The sequence below is a fragment of the Engraulis encrasicolus genome, chromosome 12 (genome assembly GCF_034702125.1).
Source record: "Engraulis encrasicolus isolate BLACKSEA-1 chromosome 12, IST_EnEncr_1.0, whole genome shotgun sequence".
Lineage (NCBI taxonomy): Eukaryota > Metazoa > Chordata > Actinopteri > Clupeiformes > Engraulidae > Engraulis > Engraulis encrasicolus.
Genome location: NC_085868.1, coordinates 37,715,109 through 37,738,774, shown reverse-complemented (window position 1 = coordinate 37,738,774; position 23,666 = coordinate 37,715,109). Strand labels below are relative to the sequence as shown.

Sequence of the window (23,666 nt, the reverse complement as noted above, 5' to 3'; positions counted from 1 at the left end):
TGTGTGTGCACATGTCTGTGCGTGTGTGCACGTGTCTGTGCATGTGCACCTGTGAGTGTGAGTGTATAGCGCTTTCCATCTTTGTCTATGAAATGAAAAAATATCCAGAGAGCGAGTCATTTGGACAGGTGTGCGTGTGTGATGAACGAGGGGCCAGGGGCCAGACGGTGGGGAGATGGGCTAGACGCCGCCACCGTGGCTGGCTGGGACTCGACTCGACTCGGCGGTCCATTTCCAGCGTCTTCCGCAGGGCAGTCGCTGAGAAGAGAAATTGATTTAACCGCCCTCTCCTAACCAGCATCCCTTCTTCTCCTCCTCCTCCTCCTACACCTTCACCATCCTACTCCTCTTCGCTCGCGCTTCCACCTCTCCCTCCTCCACCAGTGCCTTGCAATGAAATTAAATAAGTATGGAGCCCTATGGAGAGCTTGGATATGAAAAGAGAAAGAGCGAAGGAAAGGGGATTAGAAGACATGAGGGAAGGAAGAGAGGAGAAGAGAGGAGAATAGAGACAGGAGAGGAGAGGAAAGAGGAAAAGGAGTAAAGCGGAATATGAGAATAGACATATGACCAGCCTCCGCCATCCCCATGTATTAAAGAAAGACAAAGACACACAGAAAATAAGAGGAGACAAAGGCAGTGAAACAGATTTTTGTTTTTTTTAAAGAGAATAATAGAGACAGACAGAGCTGGAACAAAAGACACAGAATGTAACGAGGAAAGGAGCAGAACTTTGACAGACAGAGGAAGAGAGAAACTACGAAAGCCCATCAGGCTCTCTGTGCTCATTTCAGAATAATCTTTAGTAGATAATGTGTATGAATGACAGTTCATATAGAGAGGCAATAATGAGAGAGAGAGAGAGAGAGGGAGAGAGAGAGAGAGAGAGAGAGAGAGAGAGAGAGAGAGAGAGAGAGAGAGAGAGAGAGAGAAAAGACAAGTAAAAGATAAAGTTAAAGTTAAAGTTAAAGTTAAAGTTAAAGATAAAGATGACAAGTAAGAGATATAGATAGTCCAGGTACAGTAGGTCTGGCAGCCAAGAGGCTCGTTTCCCGCTGCTTTTTCTTTTGAAAAGCGAATGGCATGTGTATGCCCACTGCAGCTGCTAATTTCACTCATTAATTGTACAATGTTAGTGCCGCTTCACAACACCCACTAATTAGGAGAGTCAGCCGGTTCAATGGAAACCACCAAAGGGCTACTTTGACGGCTTCTTGAACCTGATCCATGAAGCAAATTGCATTCGAGCATCTGTGTGCGCATTAAAATCTTAAACACCCACGCATACGTACAGCAAGCATGTTTTCCCCCCTTGGTGTGTGTGTGTGTGTGTGCATTTGCGGATGAGTGGCTGGGTGAGGAATGATAGTAAGAAGCTCATTGCATAGTAAGGAGCAACACACACACACACACACGCACGCGCACGCACACACTTGCACACAATCATCTTGAGGACTGTTTGCCTCTAGACTTCTACAACGCCTACCGATACCAAAACCCATGTTGACTCAAATCTGCTTCCTACATGCGCGTCTCCTACATAAATCATGCCTGACGTCAGCAGGGCCTGGTAAGTATGAATAGTTGATGGGGACGGACAAAAGGACAAAGATGGGAGCCCAGCAGCGGGTGGCATGTTTGCTTAATCAGTGCAGGCATCACGCTCCGTTTGAAAAGTCCGCTTTCCTTTAATACCCTGTGTCTTGTTAATCCCTCTAACCCAGTGTTTCCCAACCTTTTTTGTCTTGTGTACCCCTAAGCCTTTTTTCGTTGTGCCATGAGTACCCCCTAAGTCAAGTTTTATATCAGTTTCTCTATGCTACTGAAACTAAGCTCCAAGTACGCCCTGCAGTGTGCTCGCATACCCCTAGTGGTACAGGAACCCCTGGTTTGGAAACACGGCTCTAACCCTTTCTCATTCAAAAAAATAAATAATACACGACAAAATCCCGTATTTGCCTTGACCGCGGGACTGTGAGAAATCCATCAGGGCAGGTCCAACAAATTTAATTACGGCAAGTTAACCCACAAACTTGGGAAAGTGCGCTTGGGGACCATTTGGCGAGGAGTCAACACAACATCCGGGCAGAGTCATTGTTAGGACGCTGGAGCCATTCATTTAACCCTTTAACCCTAATCCATTTTTTTTGGAAAATTGTCTGTCTATGAAAACCCAAATATCCTCTGAACCACATAAAAGCATGAATTGAATTGCTTTTAAAAGCTAAGACGCCCATTCTGCATGAGAATATGTTATTTCGGCTCTAACATAAAATAATAAAATTCAAGCAGTGTCATCCAACTCTCAGCTAGGGTGAATGTTGTGCGACGCAGCATCCGGCATCAATGGGTTAAAAGAGCGGACTGTTTGAGTCTTGTCATTTGTCTTTGTTTTTGTTTTATTTATCAAGGTCTTTCCGGTGAAATGCCAGGGTCAAGGGAACAGATTGCTTATTTGGTCGTAAACAAAGGAAGAGTAGGTGGAGGGAGCAATGCGGTGGCGTAGGACCTCAAAGTGATTTCCATAGAGGTAGGGAGAGAAAGAGCAAAGATGGTAAATTACATCTGGTAAACACCGCCCTATCAGCAAGGCAGCTGCAGTGTGTGTGGGAGAGACACAGTGTGTGTGTGTGTGTGTGTGTGTGTGTGTGTGTGTGTGTGTGTGTGTGTGTGGTAGTGGAGGGTTGCATTCAGAGCAACGCAGGAGAACACTGCAATACACAAAAGCTGCAAGATCCTGGACATTAATTAAAGACATTGGCTTGTAGGTTTGATCAGTATCAACATATAAACAAATACATGTATTTATAGCTCCAGATGTTGCCAAAAGCGGGGAGGGATGATTATGCATCAGTCACATCATGTACAGAAAAGACTGGGGACTTGTGCTGGAAATACTTCTGTCGCAATGGGCTTGTGCATCAATTTCAAACCATTGAGTCCAGCTGTGCATGAAAAATGTCTTATCATAGACCATAGTGATATGATGTGATATGCTAGTAGTAGCATCCTATAACTCAACATACAGGACAGAAATCATAGGCCATGAATTCCAGGTATCAATCTTAGCGCAATGGCTGTGACAAAGTGCAGAGCACTGCTCTGTTAACGTTCGATTCCATCCTTTTCTATCCAAATGTGCACATCAATGCATGCAATGTAATATTTACGTCTAATGATTGGTGTGCTATGCTCATTAGGACTACATGCTACATACTACAACAGACTACATGAGACTGTTAACCAGTCGAGGTACTTGCCGTTTGCCTCTGTGTAGAGATTTAAACAAAACAAAAACATAGGGAAACAGCAATATGGTTATTCATGAAAGTCTCATAAAACATCTTGAAACTGTCTGAGATTAATGTTATCAAGTCAGGCCATGGTAGTTCTTAACTGCTTTGTCCATCTTGAGACAGACTTAGCCCAATAGTGTAGCCTACAACACTGCATGAGGTAAACCTGGTGTGCTGCCTATGATGGTGCTGCTTTCGATGACAGACTCACCTGGACTTATGGCTAGCTGAAAGTGGTGCAGCTTGTTCACATCTGGGAATGTGACTTTGCAGGTATCTGGAAAAGCAAAGAAAAATTGGACAGAAAAATGACCCACGGTAGTACTTTACTCCAATTACAAATAATATGAAAAGTTACCACAAAAGTACAGTATAACACATACACAGATACACAATGGCCCATAAACACCACGCGCGCACGCGCACACGCACGCACGCGCACACGCACGCGCACACGCACGCACGCACACGCACACGCACACACACAGCTTTGTTTTACAGCAGAACTGCCTCCATTGCTCATACGGTCTCATTTTCCCTTCGTTCGATGAGGCCGACCCCAGGGCAGAGATAATACAGGAACTAATAGAGGAGATCTCGAGAGAGAGAAAAAACAGCCTGGCCTTTTTCAGAAAAAGTGGTGATCTTCTGTGTGTTGTTGGATATCGAGTCGAGGGAAGGGGGGAAAAAAGGAAAAGCACACTCACTGGGAAGATTGGCTTCCAATTCTGCCACCTCTGCAAATGAGAGAAAGGGATAGGGAGAGAGAGAGAGAGAGAGAGAGAGAGAGAGAGAGAGAGAGAGAGAGAGAGAGAGAGAGAGAGCGAGCAAGAGAGAGAGCAAGAGAGAGCCGAGAGAGAGAGCAAGAGAGATGGTAGGTGGTTGGGTGAGTGGAAGAGAGGGAGGGGAGAGAGAGAAAAGAAAAAGAGGGGATAAAATGAAAGAAAACCAGAAAAGAGTACAGTGTTTCCCACAGAAATTTTGGGAACTATGGGGGCAGCCGGGATTTTTTTTTTTGTCCGGGGGGGGGGGGGGGGGGGGGGGGGTCTTTTCACTGGCCTTTTTTTGTCCGGGAGGGGGGGGGGGGCTATTAACGCAGTGTAAATGCAAAATAGCAAAACAATGAGTACAGTATGACATTGGCGCATGGAGAAACTATAGGCCTACGCCTACATTTCAGCCATTTATATTTTGAGAAATAAGGCTACATAATACACTTGCAGGGGTGTATGTAATGAAAAAAAATAATAAAACAAAACAGGAGCAGAGATAAGAATTTAAGATTGCTGTGAAATTGTTAACGCATAAACAAAAAGGGTCTAAGAGGGTAGGCTATGCCTTTCCCCCACACACACATAGGCGTACACATTCTACATGAGGGGTGCTGGTCACAGGGCCAGTTTTTCAAAATTCCTCCCATTAAAAGGGCTGAACAACATATTACACATTTATGTCTATATTCACATTCATTACACATTAATTTCTATATGCAGCCCGATGTCTCCTCTGCCTTGTCAATGAAGGCCTGTCACCTAACTCATTACAACTGTAAAACAAAGCCTGGGGAGTGTTAGTAAACTCATCCCAACTGTCCCTTCTCGTAAGGTTTTTTTTTTTTATTGCTCCCAAACCCAAGTTAACTACAACAACTTGACAAGGCTTTTGATCCCTCTCTCTTTCAAGCACTTGTGGTTTTCTCTATAGGATGTATTTACTCCAGGAGGAAAATGCGAAGGAAATCGTAATTGAAATCGCTTTTAACAAACACGGATATCGTATAAAAAAAAAAAAAAAAAAAAAAATAAAAAAAAAAAAAAAAAAAAATTTTTTTTTTTTTTTTTTTTTTTACATTTTCGGAAACTATGGCGGCCAAATTTAAACTATGGCGGGCCGCCATAGTTTCCTCAATGTATGGGAAACACTGGTGTAATTAGACACAGTATGACCTTTTCGGGCATAAAACTCTTCGACAGTGACACTGAATTATTGCTGCGCACTCTCTGTTCCCCGGCCACCCGGATCAGTCATGGAAGACTAGGAAAACTCTGGGTCTCCCAGTCTCCCCACAGCCTCTTCTGCCTCACAGTCACAGCCCTGTTGTCTCTAAGCCGCCCCGGCAGAGGAATACCTGTCTAGTAAACCCTCGCAACCTCGTCCTCGGCGCTATCAGAAGTGGGCCAGAGAAGGAGATGAGGAGAACGAGAAGAGGGAAGAGAAAAGAGAGGAGAAGAGAAGAGAAGAGAAGAGAAGAGAAGAGAAGAGAAGAGAAGAGAAGAGAAGAGAAGAGAGGAGAAGAGAAGAGAAGAGAAGAGAAGAGAAGAGAAGAGAAGAGAAGAGAAGAGAAGAGAAGAGAAGAGAAGAGAAGAGAGAAAAGGACAAAGAGAGAGGAGGAGAGATGGTACTCTGGCGTCTTCTGGGTCCCTGTTAAACCGATCTCTCGGTCGCTGCGCTGTGCTCCATCCATCATAAAGGGCGTATTGGGCCTCGGCATCCAAGCGCCTGACACAGTGCTTCATTCGCTCTGTCTGACTCTCTCTCTTGCTCCCCCCCATCTCTCTCTCTCCGTCTCGCCCGCTGTGACTCTCCCCACCTGAGTTAAATATAGACTGGCACCCTGACACTTGGCCTTCGCCTTTAAAGCAGAGCGGACTAAAAGTGTTTCCACTGATGCTTGTAGTGGTGCAAACAAAAGGCTTACATTTACACACAATTAAATGAAGGCCCAATTCCAATTTCACCTTTCTCAATCAGAAGGAGGCAGGTGCACAATTTCAATCTGCCTTAGCCTGAATAGAAAACAACAACAATGTAAATGCATAACAACAATAGTGACATGAAAATGTATGTTTTTCCTTCTATTTGATGTTTTAAGCAACCAGGTCTCAATCACATGTGGTTATGAATCATACATACATGTACATAGCATACGGCAATGTGTCCACCACTGCTTTCTGCTGTGCAACACGTTTGTACCATTTTCTTTCTTTGTATTACCTTAATTTGCACTCTATACATCATTGAAATAGCGTCAATTTGTGTGGCGACATGATTAAAAATAAACAGGAGTGGATGAAAAAAGACAGGGTTTTTTTGCGACATCAGTGAAAGAAGTGTTTAAGACAATTTTTATCAAAACTAGTTAGGAGAATCAATTGGCGGAATGCTCCAGTTGACTTTCCACTTTCCCAGATTTCCCTTTTGTGCTAACTCTTTAGCCATATACATTTAGACATGGTTGGATTCTTGATGTTCTGGGGAAGTGGAAAGGCAACTGGCAGTCTAGCAGATAAGCGAGAAAACAAAGGTGCGTCTGCACGTCTTTGTGTGTGTGTGTGTGTGTGTGTGTGTGTGTGTGTGTGTGTGTGTGTGTGTGTGTGTGTGTGTGTGTGTGTGTGTGTGTGTGTGTGTGTGTGTGTGAAAACCAAGATTAATTTTAAGACCAAGAGGGGCGGAGAACCATGACAAGTGTTGATTAAATATGTCCACACATGCCAACCACGGATTTATGATCTAAACTGAGTAAATAATGTTTTCTCCCTTCATCCCTTTACACCGCTAAGTTCACTAATGGAATATGAAGACGAACAAAAAAACAATTAAGGTACTAACAGTTGACACTTTGATTACTTTTCATTCTTGACGTTACAGTACTAATGTGATTGTTCCTGATACTGTCGATAAAAAAGTAAACTTAAGAAGCTACAAAGTAAAGGCATTGCCTGAAGAAAGAATGCCAGTGTATGAGCAGATTTTGGAAGCGTTTCCTGGGACCTGCTCTAAATGGGTACCAAAACAACTTAATGTCATAACAACAAAGTCAAATTAATTACGGTATACTACAAAGGCACATTTCTACGAGCCGATTAAACCCATTGTTTTTTTTTAAATATTAACATTAGCAAGATGTCTCTGAAAGGTTAAATGTTCATTTAGCCATATTAGCATTTAGAATGAAAAAAAATTGATACTGTAAAATGGGAGGGCTGTGGGCTTTCCTTCTGTATGTCACAGTAGCATGACATACAGAAGTTAAGTAGGTTGTCCATTTATAACATTTCTTCGAATTAAAATGAAGTACTTACACACAAGGTAAACAAGACACAAGCTAAAGGTCAGTTATTTTTTTTCTGTTCTACTTTTAGACTGCAGTGGGTGAAATTATCACCTCAGTGAAATAAAATGGGAAACACTGGTGACATGTCGAACTGTTTGGTAAAATGGGGGCTGATGATGGTCATATAAAGCAGGATTGCCAAGGACATACTAATTGCAGGTGTGAGTGTAAATACGAGGCAAATATGTTTTTAATTAAAGGGCAAGCGGTATTTACATTTCTCTATTAAGATTCCAGCATCCCCTAATGTCACTATTGCCTCTTTTCCACTGCCGGTTTTCTGGTAGGCCTACAGCTCGACACAGCGCATCTCTGCCGCCACTTTTTGCTTTACGAATAGGCACGACGTGGCGGCCGTGACGTGACGTGGCGGCCGAGTCGTGCTGGGTTGAGCCGTAGGCCCTACTAGAGGATGACATTTTTCAGGAATTCCTGTGGGTCCCGCGAGTCCTGCGGGATTCCCGCGGGATGAGAGTCAAAACTTTAAAGATGAACGGGAGCGGGCAGGAGCGGGAATAAAGATGAATGGGAGCGGGCAGGAGCGGGAATAAAAATGAACGTGAGCGGGAATGCCGCTTTAAAAAACAAACAAAATAAGCCTCGTTTTTTTGACGAAACGAGATTGGGGTTGATTTTGAGTGGGAGTGGGCTGGATTGGGAGACATTCCTTTCAGGAGTGGACGGGATGGGATTTGTTTCTTTTACTCCAGTCCGGGATGGGACGGAATGGGATTTTTTTCTGGGACCGGGATTGGACGGGAGTGAAAATCCACTCCTGTGTCATGCTCTAGGCCCTACCAGAGAACCGGCAGTGGAAAAGAGGCATTAATGCATTAGAAAGTACTGTAAATACATACCTTTGATTAGTAGGCGATCCCGCACAGACACGCGGTGGGTGGAGTCAGAGGGGCCCCCAGGGGCCCGACCAGCCCGTACATCCTCCCTCTTCAGCTTGCTCGCCAACGTCAGCATGGCCGGCCCCTCTCTCTCACCTGCGGAACCACGCAGCAACGCCAAATGGTCAACGGACGCCACACTCATTACTGTACACTAAGTTAGGGCTGGGCAATATGACGATATGTATCGTTATCGTGATATAAAAGTGTATATCGTGACCTTTCTCCTGTATCGTTTATATCGTGATAGTAATTTTATCAATTTTATACAATTGAATATCATTTAATTACATTTCATGTTGTCACAATACACACTATAAGTTAATGTAACTGTAAAAAATGAGAATAAAAAGATCCATTTTAAAGAAAGGTTGTTTTGCGACATGAAAAAATAAAGAGCAAATAAAGAGAATAACTGCAGACGTATGTAACTGTGCTATATCGTGATATATATCGTTATCGTGATATAAAGTAATCCATATCGTGATATTGTTTTTTTTCCATATCGCCCAGCCCTACACCCAGTGTTTCATGCTGAATTTCTGTTTTGTCAAGGTGGTGGACGGTCAACCGAGACACACGATGATCAACATCAGAAAGGCCAAGGTGTGCAGATTTGTATGCAACAGGATACAATTTTTTTTGTTAAAAACTACATTTGCAATACAAATTCTTCATCCATTAGGGACCTTGTCAAGGTGGTAGGCATGGGGGTGGGCGATATGGCAAAAATGTCATATCACGATTTCTTAACATGAAATCTCGATTTTGAATTTTTTATCACGATCTTCCATCCAAAAAATAAAAATAACAAAAATCAATTTTGATATGCTAGCAATTTGTAATTTGCAGTTAATTAAATGTTAACACACTGATGACACTCTCATAAAGTGCAGAATACAATAATGTAAAGAATAAAAGTGAAGACAACAAATAGATACAAGTAAGTAAACATCACTTTGATACTGATAGTTAATATCCTCTGCAAGACGATCTATACGATTTCTTCACTTTGGCAGATTCGAGACGATTTAGTACTCGATATCACGATTCACGATTTATATCGTCATATTGCCCATTCCTAGGTAGGCACCCCCCTCTCAGCTGCCTTGCCCCCCAAAGACCTGGGGGTGGGGTGGGGGGGCTATAGAATCCCTGTTGAGAAACACTATGCTAGAAGAATGAATGGGTCTGGGTATGGGTCTGGGCAAATCACTACGGTAACTGGGGATCACAAAGCACCTTGTGCAGTTCATTATTGTCTTGAAAAATTTCTACAATATTACACACACTAATAAAAAGGCCTGCTTTCCTGCCCATCACGTGTGCTGCACACCTTATCACACATCAAATATCACATAGTAGTTGATCATTTCAATGTCATGGTGGTTGAAAGGAAAATAAGTCAGCAACACTGTTCGATGCTCCAAGACAAAAGTTTAATGGCACGTTTCGGACTGTGCCACTGATCTGCACGCATTCTCTGACTTTTTACATCCGCCAAGGAGGTTATGTCTTCGATCCCATTGGTCTGTCTGTCTGTTTGTTTGTTTGTCTGTCAGCAGGATAACTAAAAAAGTTATGAGTGGATTTGGATGAAATTTTGTGGAGTTGTTGCAAATGGCCAAAGGTGATTTTGGTGGTGAACCGGATCACGATCCGAACCCAGGAATTTTGTAAAGATTCTTCACCATTGCGGAATAGGATGAATTTTGTAATTCCAGTCTCTAATTCCATAAAAATAACTTCCTTGGCAGATGTCTGCACTCTCTGAGTGCATTTCTGGTTGGAAATATCATGGTGATAACATTGTTATTTTGGATGAACTTGACACTGAACTACATTGTGCTAGTGAACTGTTGTTACAACAGTGAACGTGTTAACTATTCCATTGATTTTCTTTACAGAAAAAGGCCACTGCATTGGAACCAAACTAAATAGCTTAGCAGTCAACCCATGTGTGGAGGATCTTTTCCCCTTGTCCTTAAAAAACTGCTGAATATTTTGCAACTTGCAATAGCTGACATCTTTCATAATATATCAGATAACAAAATCTTTCTGAAACTGAAGCTGACTGAGTAAAGTGACACTCCTGTGTGCTTATGCTGTGAAAAAAGTCTTGTGTATGTCTGCAGTCAGACAAGTCCAGCACAGGTTGCAGTTTTGCTGAAGTAGCCTACCACTTGAACCCGTTATAGGGACATCTTGGGAAAAACAGACATTCAAACAAGGTAAATCACCCCAAGTTTGTTCAGTACAAAGGGCAGAACTGCTTTGTGGTTGTCTTGGAGTGTGACATTTGCCCTAAGGAATGTCTTAAAGCCATTTACCCGTCAAATGTCTTACAGTGAAGACTAAGCAAAACAAGTTTCTCTACTCCGTCTCCAACTGCTAAGAATTGTAGCATCATTTGCATATGGCTTTAATCACTGGATGCATGACTGAGGATTCGTCTCAGTGCATCCATGAAGTGTTTCTTGAATAAAAAGGCATTTACCGTAAGTGGGTCATTCATTGACATTTTTTGGTAGCAGACGTCAGGTTGGTGCTACCACACCTAAGACTTAATGTATGATTTCTTTTTTCTACTGAATAATCTAAAAACATTCATAGCTGGTGAATTCACAAAAAAATGAACAGCAGCATTAACTGTTGCACCACCAGGCCTCTGCTACTTAACACATTCACTCCCAAGTCACGTAAAAATACGTTTTTGCCTCCGATGCGTTGGCTCCCAAACCGTAAAATTACGTTTTTACGTTTTCTTTTTTTATTGGATTCTGAATCTACACATTCTAATGCACATTCTGTGTGATTTTCGTAATAATGTGATGAACAGAACTGACATAGATCATGAAAACACCTACAAAGTCAAAACTCCTACAAAGTCGGGATCTAGATATTTCAGAATTTCATAAAATAGTTTACTTGGAAGCTACTGGAGTTGTTCTTCGGGCGTGAAAATGCATTTAGACCCGCAATTTAAACTCGAAGAGTCAAAGAGCGCACCTTTGACAAAAAAGGCTTTATCTCAGTTCGAATGGTGAAAAACGCTATTTCTGCCTAAACCAGTGCTCGCTTAAAGTGGAATAACTTCGGAATGGTATCTAGAAACAAACCGTAAATATACAGACAGCTGAGATTTTGGCCTTTCAAACAAGCCCTGACATGTGTCTGTGGGTTGAAGACAAAATATTCGGTGGCTGTTCAAAAAATGACGAAATTGGCTGGGAGTCTACAGCTAAAATTCCATAAAACGGCTGGTATTGAATGTGTTTAAAAAAAAAAAACTAAAAAAAAACAATGACCCAAGTTCAGCGGTTCAGGCGCCATTTTTCTGGATCAGCTGGCAGGCTGCACTCGACAACAAGGCCTAAACAGACGCCACGGACAACTGCGGTGGGACTGGCAAGAGCGGAAGATGCAATTTGTCTAGAAGAGCCAACAGACCAGACACCACATTAAGGGAACGCTGTCCCACATCATCAAGCAAACCCAATAAAGCACCACGCATCGCATCTCATCGCCTCCGAGGCCTTTTTGCTTTCAGCCCGGCTCAGGCTCCAGACATCCATTGCAGAGCAGCAGTGTGTGGGATGGGAGAGTCGAGGCTGTGGGACCGGGGAGGCGATGAAAGCTGGCAGCACTTCAGAACTGATCAGCCTCCCCGTCCTGGCCCACACAAACTCTACTATGACAGTCAGACACACTGGAAGGAGACATCCAAATGTCCGATAAGGAGCAAACTAGAATAGAATAGAATAGAATAGAATAGAATAGAATAGAACAGAATAGAATAGAATAGAATAGAATAGAACAGAACAGAACTGCCAGTCAGACGCACTAGGAGACATGTCTGCTAACCATGGAGCGTAAAATAGAATAGAATAGAATAGTAATAGTAGAATGTAATAGCCAGTCAGTCGCACTATGAGAAGATATCCCAATGTCTGATAAACATGGAGCAAAGAAGAGTAATAGAATAGAATAGAATAGAATAGAATAGAATAGAATAGAATAGAATAGAATAGAAGAGGACAGAAGAGAACAGACTACAATGGCAGGGTTTCCCCCAGCACTTCATTGCTAAGGCGGCCACCTTGACAAGAAACACCTACCACCTTGACTAAGTCCCCTGAAAAGATAAAGATTTCATGCTGTGAATCTAATTTCTAAAGTCGCTTTACCAAAAAATATAAACTCTTAACGGCCCCACCACCTTGACTAACGGGTCATTTCACGGGAAATCAGACACTTTGGGACCCGACCGACACGGATTTCAATCATACTTGCTGTGCCTGTTTAGTAACAAGGTAGCACCCCGGAACTGCATTTGTGTGAATCTGACACCAATATTAAGGGAGAAACAGACTAGCAAAGGTTTACATATGAGGGTAGGACACTATGCATTCAGCCTTGATTATATCAGTCAGTGTAAGTCACAAAAAGATGTCAGTGGTGTTATTTGAAAGCTCTTTTCTGGCTCTACAAATTACACACACAGCATGGAATACAACAACCCTCAGAATATGATCATAAATTGAAAAATTAGTTCTGGGGTGCTACCTTGCTACTAAACAGGAACAGCAAGTATGATTGAGATCTGTGATGGTCGGGTCCCAAAGTGTCTGATTTCACGTGAAATGACCCTAACAAAAATTCTGGGGGAAACACTGAATAGAATAAAAAAGAACAGAACTGCCGGTCAGAAGCAATATGGGGTAACATACAAAAAGACTGATAACTAAGCACCGAACGGAGGAGATTATAAGAATAGAACAGGGCAGAACAGAAAAGAATTGAAAAGAATAGAAAGTAGTCTAGGCAAACGATCAACACTGCCTGTTCGAGGCACTAGAGGAACTTAGGAAGACATGCAAATGTCTGAAAATAACCATGAGCATGTAACAGTCAAAAGGAAAGGACAGTCAACATGCCCTATGCAACAACACTGCAACCTCCTCCACTCAGTGGGACTCAAACGCAGCAGAAAATGCAAGCAGTCGTATGGGTGGAATGTTAAGACGTGCTGACTGAGCATGGCGAAAGTAACAGGCCAATTTCTCAGGTCACTGAATCTGTTGATCCAAGTAAGAATTCAACTTCCATGCCCATGTTCAACCAGAGGGCAGAGATTGGTGACTCGGACACGGATGACGCAGAAGCAACAATAACATAACTACAGCCATGATACAATAAAAACTTAATGGTTAGACCATAAACATTTGTATCCTACTACAACCAATCAACAGGCATGTCAAAGCAGGTCAAAAGTCTTCATGTTATGCAGCACCCGACTGAAACGTCAAAAACCGCCACGGGGAGTAATGCTAGACTTCATAGCATGATACAAATATTTTGCTCATAACAGAACACATGGTAGGAACATGGTAGGAACATGTTGTAGAGGGAGGATGCTTTTACGCAACTCGAACTCTGAATGAAATAGCATACTACACGTCATATTCATCAGTAACGTTAAAATCACAACCTACTTGTCAGCACAGTTGCTATGGCAAGAATGTCATGGGACTAAGACAATACAGCAGCCCCAAATAAGGTCAACCTGCTGATTACAGTCCTGTTGTAAATCGCCTCTCGACACTCATCTCATTACCTGTTAACTGGCATACATTAGTGTAAACAGAGATGCACTTGGTCCTAGGAGTGTGTCAGGAGTTGTGCTAATGTTTTTACGACACAGTCTTCAGTGGGCTGGACTTGCCCTAATTGATAGCAAACTATATTCTTCTGGAACTTCTGACCGCTTAGAGCTCAAGCAACTTACGTCCTGACTTTGTGACGGCTTGCTATTTTTGACTCCTGGTGCCAATGGATCCACAAGTTATCCAAGACGGAAGCCTACAGATAACAAGCTATTGGTTACTGCTCAGCTATGCTAGCTAGCTACACTCCAGACAAGTTCCAAAAACACCACTTTCCAATTATTAGTTTAATAGCCATACTGGAATGAAAATGCATCTGTCTACAGCATTCCAACTGTAGTCGTTCATATACGAAAATCAATATCAGTGACAATTGACATACATGTTTCCGACTGTAAAACTGACGGTAGCTTTTTATGAGCTAATATTAGCAATACTGTACCTGTGGTTGTTGTCTCGGGGAGAAAGAAAGTACTCCAAATTACACCATAATCAACAATCAAACATAAATGTACGAGTTCACCTCGCAATTTCAAATCATAACTGGCAGTCCTACGTTGTAAATTGATAGATAACAAAGCGTAAGGGGATGGGATTAACTTAAATGAACACCTCCGGTAGACTGATGTCTAGAGCGGAAGTGCAACTACAGTTGTCTCCCGAAAAAATCTTCCGATCTGCCATAGAGACACCGCGTTTCAGTTCCATATTGTTTACAGGGGTGGATTTATTTATGTTTTTTATCTTCAGATGAATCAGATTTTGTGTTTCACCGACCAATCTGAAATGTCAAGCAAATAACCAATCAGGATGATTAAACAGAAATTGCAATTACATTTTTTCCCCATATTTATTTTATTTTGTATCTTATTGACAGCAAATAGGCCTGATGGTGTCCATCAGTGTTCACCAGTTGAATGAATGAATGAATGAATGAATGAATGAATGAATGAATGAATGAATGAATGAATGAATGAATGAATGAATGAATGAAACTTTATTGTCATTGTACAGGTACAACGTTCGTGGGCTATATTAAATTAAATCTGGCAACGTGTAACTGCTACAATTACAATGGCTACTGTTACAATTACATACATTGTGGTCTGACAGACCGATGTTAATGCCTTGAATTCGTAATGCACTGGCTAGCAAATGACACATATCCTGAGAGCTACATTTCATGGCAGTTGGTCAATTTATTAGTTACCACAATTTCTAAAAAAAAAAATCAATTTCTTTAAAATCATTTTGTTGTTGTTGGTTTGCAGGCCAGCAGATAGAAGTAATTCACCACCACAGTAACCTCTGCTTCAGGAGAGGCAACGCCCATTGCAGACACTAACCTATCATAGAGGAAAGTGATTAAAGCACAGAATGATATTCACATGGCTAAAGTGCCAGTGCACATACTATGCATCTAAAACACACACACACACACACACACACACACACACACACACACACACACACACACACACACACACACACACACACACACACACACACACACAGTGCTTAATGCTAAATAATGATAATGAAATCCATGAATATATGTTTTTTATTATCGGGCCTATTATTTTCCTTGCAAGTCCTCAACGAACATGTATTTTATCCCTTTGAAACAGTAGCAGAAAACATCAATGGAGCACCAGTCTTTGATCGAGAATATCCTTTCAGATAAAACGTAACATCAATCAGAGAACAAATAACTGAATGAGCATGTCTGTCAATGTGAGAGTTGAGGAACAGGGTTGCGTTCGGTAGCCTACTTGTTTGTGATGTCCTGTGACAGTTTCTGGGACTCCAGAGGATCCTTTTTGAGCAGAGCCTGATAGCTGGTGAAGGTCTCTACCATGCGCATGTAGCTAGACAACGGCATCTTCCTGCGGACCTGGAAACACTCCTGCCTGTGAATAGCAAATGGGGATGTCATTATTCTCAAGAACCAATGTCATTGCCAATATCATCAATAGAATTACCAAGTGGTTTGTAATTACAAAGTGTAAATTTGTGAACAACAATAGACTGACCACCCCATGTTCATCATCATCATCATCATCATCATCATCATCATCATCATCATCATCATCATCATCATCATCATCATTATCACGTGCATCATCATCAATGGATGCACATTCAAGGTCCCTGATAAATTTTATGTATGTAGTTTGTGTAAGTACTATGTAACGAGTTCAGATGCAAAACCCCCTAACTCCATTTCTGAAGACCTGCACTTCTTTATTTTTTGAGAACCCTGTTGTTGGTTTGGTTTACATGCATGTACTTGATAATACATATAAATAGTTATATTACATAAATAAAATAAGAAAATATGCAATTTTGATAGCTTTGTATTAAATAAAAATGAATTAAGATTATTTTCTGAAAAGGCACTTAGGGGGTTTTGCATCTGAACTTTTCGTATGTATGTATGTATGTATGTATGTATGTATGTATGTATGTATGTATGTATGTATGTATGTATGTATGTATGTATGTATGTATGTATGTATGTATGTATGTACGTATGTATGTATACGTACGTATGTATACAGTATGCAAATATCTATGTGTCTGTATGCACATAGATATCTGTATGTATAGTAGTGTGCAAGTTTGTATTGTGCATTCCAATGGCTTATTTGGCTCAGCCCTAAAGTCAGACAGGACTAGTTCCAACATGTCAGCAGGCCCATGTATCACAGCCCTCACCACCCCTGTAATGTCCTTTTCAAGGGGACATTTAACCATCTCAACAGGACCCCTGGCACTGTGCCCATGAGCGCCAGGTCGAGACATGATGTCCTTTATGACCAATCGCGGTGGCCACAGAGCTAAGGCCTTCATGACTCACTAGGTTACAAGCCTGACACCCTAACCACTTACCCATGACTGTATGCACATAGTATGTATGTATGTATGTATGTATGTATGTATGTATGTATGTATGTATGTATGTATGTATGTATGTATGTATGTATGTATGTATGTATGTATGTATGTATGTATGTATGTATGTATGTATGTATGTATGTATGTAGGCCTATGTATGTATGTATGTATGTATGTATGTATGTATGTATGTATGTATGTATGTATGTATGTATGTATGTATGTATGAATGTATGTATGTGCCCATGAGCGCCAGGTCGAGGCATGATGTCCTTTATGACCAATCGCGGGGGCCACAGAGCTCAGGCCTTCATGACTCACCATTCTTTATCCTCGTAAGGGATGGAGTCATACATCTGCTTGTACAACAGCAGGGAGCTGGAGCCTATATGAGTGCTTCGGTATGGCAGCAGAGCGGCATAAAACTGTGGGTATGAGGAAATGGGGGGAAAAACACTTCAGTTCAAACAGTAAGAAAAACTGTCAAGGCAACCCTCTAGGCAAGCGCAGCAGATGCGGAGAAAATACAGAGAAATAAAAAGAAGCCTAAGCAAAATGTGTCTACACTCAACGACCTCCATTCATCCTTTAAGTGAGATTATTTTACTGTAATGCTTCAATTATACTTCATTGTAATTGTAGTATACAGTTATGCCTCTATTACTTTAACTTATGCACTGAAGATGAATAGATTTTTGCTCTACAGTACCAATTTACCATCATTGTGATGGCCTACATACATAAGAATTGCAGTAACAAAGCAATGCAATCTTTATGTGTGATGTTTGTCCTACAGCTTACTAACATAACAATACCCCCTTCGAATAAAGCTTGTACATATTGCATTTCATGTCTTGCATTTTTGTGTCAGACTCCTCTCGTTTTGCCTCATATAGCAGTCACTTACATTTAATACATTAATTTCTTGCATTGCGTTTTTGGTGACTTACTTCTCTGTAACATTCTCTATGAAGCTTGAATAAAGGCATTCGTGACTATTTCTAAAATAGTGATTTCTAACTTTTTCATTGTAATGCTCATTGTACCCATCCACTCTCTATGAAGCAAACAGAGGGAGAGGGTGCATTATATCATATCACTTGGCCCTGGAAGTGGGATGTGGATCATGCAATCACATGAAAGACATTTACATTTATTATTCTGGCTATAAGACTACTCAGTAAAAATGCAGTGTTCATTCAACACCCAGAGAATCAATTTGACATCTTCTAGAGTACTTGAACCTAGAGTACTCTCCAAGTGTTGAATCAACCCTTCATTTCTCACTGTAGGAAGCAGGCAAGTCAAGAGAACAGCTTGAGCACGCTGCATACGAGATGACTCCAGGTAATAGCAGCGTGACCTCTGACCTCCTGACAGATGGCATTGAGCTGGGCATTGCAATCGCCACGGTGCTCCAGCTGGAAGTCCATGGTGTAGCTGAGCAGGGCCAGGCAACCCCCCGGCCTCAGCAGGCGCTGGGCCTCCTGCAGGAAGCGAGGCCGGTCGAACCAGTGGGCTGCCGTCATGGCTGTCACCAGGTCCGCGGCGCCGTCGTCAAAGGGCAGCTGCTCCGCTGGACACTGCCTGGGAAGTGCAGAGGAGAAGACAGCAGCACATTACCTAATGGTGAGGTGATATACCATATCAATGCAATGGGGCAAACATATGATTAACATTAAGTTGCAATGCTAATACTGTAGTTTCTAATTTGAGACATTTTTATTCACTTCCTATGAGGAGAGTACACATTAATAATGAGGGATATACACAGTACACCATAAATATGCCTAACATTTGAAATGCTTATAGTTTGGAATTAGCCCGTTAAGACACAGCATTATAAATTAGCTGTTAGCAGAATAGCAATGAGCGTAGTGACTAATATTACAGTGTGCCACTGGCTTGCATTAAAGCGATGGTTCGGAGTAGAATCACCCTAATGCCATTTGAACCGTGACACCCATCCACCTTTACACCCGAAGTGTTTTCTGCCGCAGGCTTACATCAACAGAGTTGCCGTGTTATTCGATGTTTATTCCGGATAGCTTGACTCAAGCGCATATGGATCCTGGGCACCGTCTCCAAACTTTCCCCACAAAAATAACATGTCATGACACCAAACTTCTACAGTATAATAAATGTGGTTTGTACTCACAAAAAGATGAATTTAAAACTTTGTACATAGTCCAGGAGTTTATTAGTAACAACACACGAGACGATTAGCTTTTCTGCTGCTAAACATCCGTCGACGTCACTTCCTCCAGCTGGGACTGTCCACTTATTGTAAGGTTTGTGTTTTAGTCCACAGCCAGGATATATGCACGAGTGTGGCATCGTCTTCTATTTATTAAACGTGGTAAAATTTAAATCCGAAGTGGTTAATTTCTAGTTGTAGCGCAAGCTGTCTTTTTGAGTTTACCGCCTTCCGGACTCACGTGCATTTGTTTCCATCAACAAAGTCCCAGCTGGAGGAAGTGACGTCGACGGATGTTTAGCAGCAGAAAAGCTAATCGTCTCGTGTGTTGTTACTAATAAACTCCTGGACTATGTACAAAGTTTCAAATTCATCTTTTTGTGAGTACAAACCACATTTGTTATACTGTAGAAGTTTGGTGTCATGACATGTTATTTTTGTGGGGAAAGTTTGGAGACGGTGCCCAGTATCCATATGCGCTTGAGTCAAGCTATCCGGAATAAACATCGAATAACACGACAACTCTGTTGATGTAAGCCTGCGGCAGAAAACACTTCGGGTGTAAAGGTGGATGGGTGTCACGGTTCAAATGGCATTAGGGTGATTCTACTCCGAACCATCGCTTTAAGGTTTTTTTTAATCCACTTCCTGAGTGGTGTACAGGGAAATTGACTGTCAAAAACTCCTGTATGTCACTTTTCCAACAAGGGCATTTTGGAAAATGAATAACTGGACATTGTCCAAGGAGTGGAGGTCCACATGAAGAAAGGCAAAATATGATATGGTACAGTATAGAGGGACATTACCGTATTACCCATTTCCTCAACAACTCACTGTTTTTTTTTATTTCTTAAAACGATGATTGAAGACATACATGTTTAGTTACTGAGCCAATAAGTATACGTACCAATTATCAAACATATAAAATGTGTATGCTACCAAATCCAAAATATAGACCTGAAGGCATTATTACACCTTAATTAGATATGTAGAGATGACTGAACAGTCAAAAGGCTTAGAAACATTTCAAACTCAAACTTGGAAGTGAGTTGTACTGCAATGCCCAAGTCTGTCTGTTGTTATTTGTTGTGTGGGTTTCACAACTCAGCGTTCTCAAGCCAAACACAGAATGCGCTGGAATTTCATTTCACCCGGGACACTGACTCCTTCTTGCTGTGGACCTGAAGCAAAATTTGAAAGGGTGCTCCTGTACACTAACAGCTACAAACTTCCATGTGACAGGCAGTGCACGTAAGAAAGAAAAGAATGCAGGTCATCCATGATCATGTTACAGTGCGTAGAATTGTGGATGCATGGGAAATGCTATTTATAGCTAGAGGTGTCACTCCAGGTTCCGAAAGTAAAAACCCTTGACATATTTCATTTCCACCACAGGTGACTTCAATGAGTAGTCCGATCTACCTGGAGTGCCCTTTACGACCAGCTGGTGGGTTGGATATGTGTCATTGTTTGTATGGAGAAGGTTTCTGTGCTGTTAATGGCTAAGGTGTCAAATGCAACACAGGCCAAAGAAACCACAGCAGTTAATCATTTGTGTACTGTACAGTTGACCCTCAGTCACATTCGCTGTAATGGTTACAAGCTTCCTGGAACGCCTAAAAGACGTCAACTACATACCTTTGAGATAGATTTCACTCTCTTCCTTTTGAAGTGTAGTGCAGGATTGCAGTAGGCCTACTTACTTGAATAAAATAGTGCACAATGCAGTATGCAGTTTTTGCGGTTTTAAGAAGGCAATACTTCTACAAACGAAAGACTGCATTCACATCCTAAACTGCAGTAATCAGCCGTGGTTCTATCCATTTGGGGGCCCCATAGGCAAAACATAGATATGGGGCTGTCTCATATTATTTTTGCATTATTAACTATGATGGGGCTGACTATTTATGGCCCCTCCAGAGGGCAGATTCTGTGGGGCCCTTAGCAATTGCCTAGTCTGCGGCACTAGCACGGCACTAGCACTAATAGAGTAGAGTAGAGTAACTTTATTAATCCCCTGGGGGAAATTCAGGAATACTGCAGTAGGCTAATAGTACCACAATACTACAATAAATCTGCAGGTTTTTACAGCACCGTTCAACTCTGTATTTGTTTTTCATAAGGGCTGCACTTCCTCACCTGTAAGATATGTTGGGAGGATGGTCGCTAGCCAGAGCAAACTCCAGCATGGCAGCGCTGATGTCCGTCCCTACCACATGGGTGAAGTGAGGAGCCAGCAGAACAGTACCCTGCCCTGACCCACAACCCACATCCAGGGCCAAATTAAAGGGCTTTGCTGTCTGCGGAGACAGATAAAGACACAGACCCCCAAGGAGTATTATAACAGCTCTCTTCAAAATGACTAAATCTCTCTCTCTCTCTCTCTCTCTCTCTCTCTCTCTCTCTCTCTCTCTCTCTCTCTCTCTCTCTCACACACACACGCGCGCGCGCGCGCGCGCACACACACACACACACACACACACACACACACACACAGCCAGAAGGCCCACAAAAGGCAAGGCATTTCAGTTGTTCCACAAAATGAAATTGTATTATAGCATCCACTAGTGGCCATTTTGTGCCATTACAGTATGCAACATTACAGCGTATACAAACCTTTATTCTTTTCTCTAGAAAAGCCATCACTTTCTCCACAACTTCTTGTGGGGAGACTCTGTATTTCTGATAAGATACGGCATGTGGTTTTTCCTCATATCGTCGTTCCCCCATTCTTTCCCAAAACCTGCACAGAAAGCGAAAGTAGTGGAAAGGTAAGTGAAATGGTGAAAAGTGGTGAAATGGCGCAAAGTCACATTTTGCGGTCTCCTCGAAAACAAATGCAGAAATCTGGATGTCCCGTTAGCAAAACACTGAACTCCCATAACTGTGCCATATGTGTCTATTAGTCACTGACTGACCGAACTCTGGCACCTGTGTTCCGCATCTTCTGCAGGCGCATATTTTGCGTAAATGCTGAAGATCAGCTATTTTGATTGCTATAAAATTACCTCTCGTTGGCCTGCTGTTCCGGGCACGGCAAATGTCCTTTCAAGTTAATCCCTTAAAAGACAGGATATAAGAAATGAACGGGCTGACAGAGCCAGCTATTATGATCCACAAGCAAAGTTCCGTGTGTGTGACTGGATTGTTAAATAATCACTCACGATTACGCAATAGCATGCAAGGGTCACAGATTGTGGGAAAAAAACCTTGGGAACTTGGGATCCAAAAATCAGTCAACGATATAGGCTACAGAGGGGATAGGCCTTGAAGTACCCTAAATGAATAAAAGGCCACCTGTTATAGGCCCAGTCGACTGTAGGCCCACGTTTTCTACAGCCAAAGTTTAGACATGATATCTTAAGACTCCGCCATTATAAGTTAAATGCGAAATTAACACAAACAGAAAGGGTAGGCCTAGGCCTATTGTAGGCTAGGTGTTATTACAAAATGTAGCTAGCCATAACAAAGTAACAGGCCTACTCATTTGTTGGAATGCAATTACGCGCGCCCGTTTGTGGCTTGCTGGATGTGTCTGGCTGCATTGTTATCTACATTCAGAGTTTTTCTAAATGCGTGTTTAGTCACTACTACTGTACACTGTGATGTGTGAATTTAACGAACCAAATCATGCTGCCTGTTCTGTTATGCGGGTGTCCGGGTTTTTTTGTGGTCTCATGTTATCCTAAGAAAGCCAACCTTTCATATTTCCAATACCAATAGCACATTTGGCCACTCTTAATTCAAATAATTACTTGAACTCTCTCTCTCTCTCTCTCTGTGTGTGTGTGTGTGTGTGTGTGTGTGTGTGTGTGTGTGTGTGTGTGTGTGTGTGTGTTAGGGTGACCAGATTTGGGTTTGTAAAAAGGAGGACACTTTTTTTGGGGGTCATCAGTGTTTCTGTGTATCTACAGGTATGAAAGTATGGGTATGAGGTATGATAGTAGGCCTATAAAGTATCAACGCCTATAAAGTATCAACGCATCCAAAATGGTCATTTGTTTAAAAGCCACTCAAACTTTTTGGCATGCACATTCATTTGTCTACCATAAATGACAATTAAAATCTCTTCAGTTACGCCTATAGGCCTATCACATAATTTCTGTAATCATATGATGCAGAGTGTGCCTTTGTTACAATCCTAGATAGTAGGCCTAACACCTATATTGGAGTAGCTTAACAGCATAACAATGCAGCTCAATTGCATAGGCCTATTCTAATTTCTGCATTAGGTTTTTAAAAATAGATTCACCATCATGTAGGCCCATCTCAGCCATTCCCCACAAAGATGAACAGCATTAGGCTATATAACATTGGAAACTAAATATAAAAAACACAACATTTGTGGTTTTCAACTGAATTGATAATGAAGTTCTATTAGGCTACATTTTAGGCTTAATATGTTTATAAGACACCTCACAATTTACCCCTCCACTGTCATCCATTAGGCCTACTTAGCTAGGCTATTTGTAGTGGCATGGTGCTCAGAGATTAGCAATGGGCACTGCAGCCATTAAGAGAGGAACTGGAGGTTTACCTACCATTAATAAGCTAACCCATACAGCATTATCAGCAAAGGCAATAGACAGAAGAAGAAGC

The 23,666-nt window shown here is 41.8% G+C and overlaps 2 protein-coding genes across 3 annotated transcripts in view; both read right to left on the bottom strand.

Annotated features, from left to right (window-relative positions):
• Positions 1-14,633, bottom strand: part of ube2f (ubiquitin-conjugating enzyme E2F (putative)) — a 41,477-nt gene extending 26,844 nt beyond the window's left edge. The window contains exons 1-5 of one of the 2 annotated variants that reach the window (XM_063212126.1): positions 14,415-14,607; positions 14,095-14,168; positions 8,268-8,402; positions 4,004-4,033; positions 3,508-3,573 (exon numbers count right to left, since the gene is read on the bottom strand). In XM_063212126.1, the coding sequence (XP_063068196.1) occupies positions 3,508-3,573; positions 4,004-4,033; positions 8,268-8,382 (211 nt within the window). In that variant the 5' untranslated portion in view covers positions 8,383-8,402; positions 14,095-14,168; positions 14,415-14,607. Of the gene's footprint in view, positions 1-3,507; positions 3,574-4,003; positions 4,034-8,267; positions 8,403-14,094; positions 14,169-14,414 lie in introns of both variants that reach the window. The other variant, XM_063212125.1, reaches the window with a different exon arrangement.
• Positions 14,634-14,946: 313 nt separating this feature from the next.
• Positions 14,947-22,200, bottom strand: si:ch211-93g23.2 (uncharacterized protein LOC100005086 homolog). Its single transcript, XM_063212690.1, has 7 exons — positions 22,076-22,200; positions 21,684-21,810; positions 21,207-21,367; positions 18,241-18,457; positions 17,192-17,295; positions 15,745-15,882; positions 14,947-15,318 (listed from the first exon to the last, which is right to left on the bottom strand). The coding sequence occupies exons 2-7, from the start codon at positions 21,795-21,797 to the stop codon at positions 15,219-15,221; spliced, it is 834 nt and encodes a 277-aa protein (XP_063068760.1). The 5' UTR covers positions 21,798-21,810; positions 22,076-22,200; the 3' UTR covers positions 14,947-15,218.
• Positions 22,201-23,666: the final 1,466 nt, after the last annotated feature.

Excerpts from the sequence above, each read along its gene's own strand:
- si:ch211-93g23.2 (XM_063212690.1), bottom strand. The coding sequence starts at position 21,797 with ATGGGGGAACGACGATATGAGGAAAAACCACATGCCGTATCTTATCAG. Across the intron at positions 18,458-21,206 it reads CCTCCCAACATATCTTACAG|GCAGTGTCCAGCGGAGCAGC; the intron begins GTGAGGAAGTGC and ends TGCACTTCCCAG. Across the intron at positions 15,883-17,191 it reads CCTTACGAGGATAAAGAATG|GCAGGAGTGTTTCCAGGTCC; the intron begins GTGAGTCATGAA and ends TGCTATTCACAG.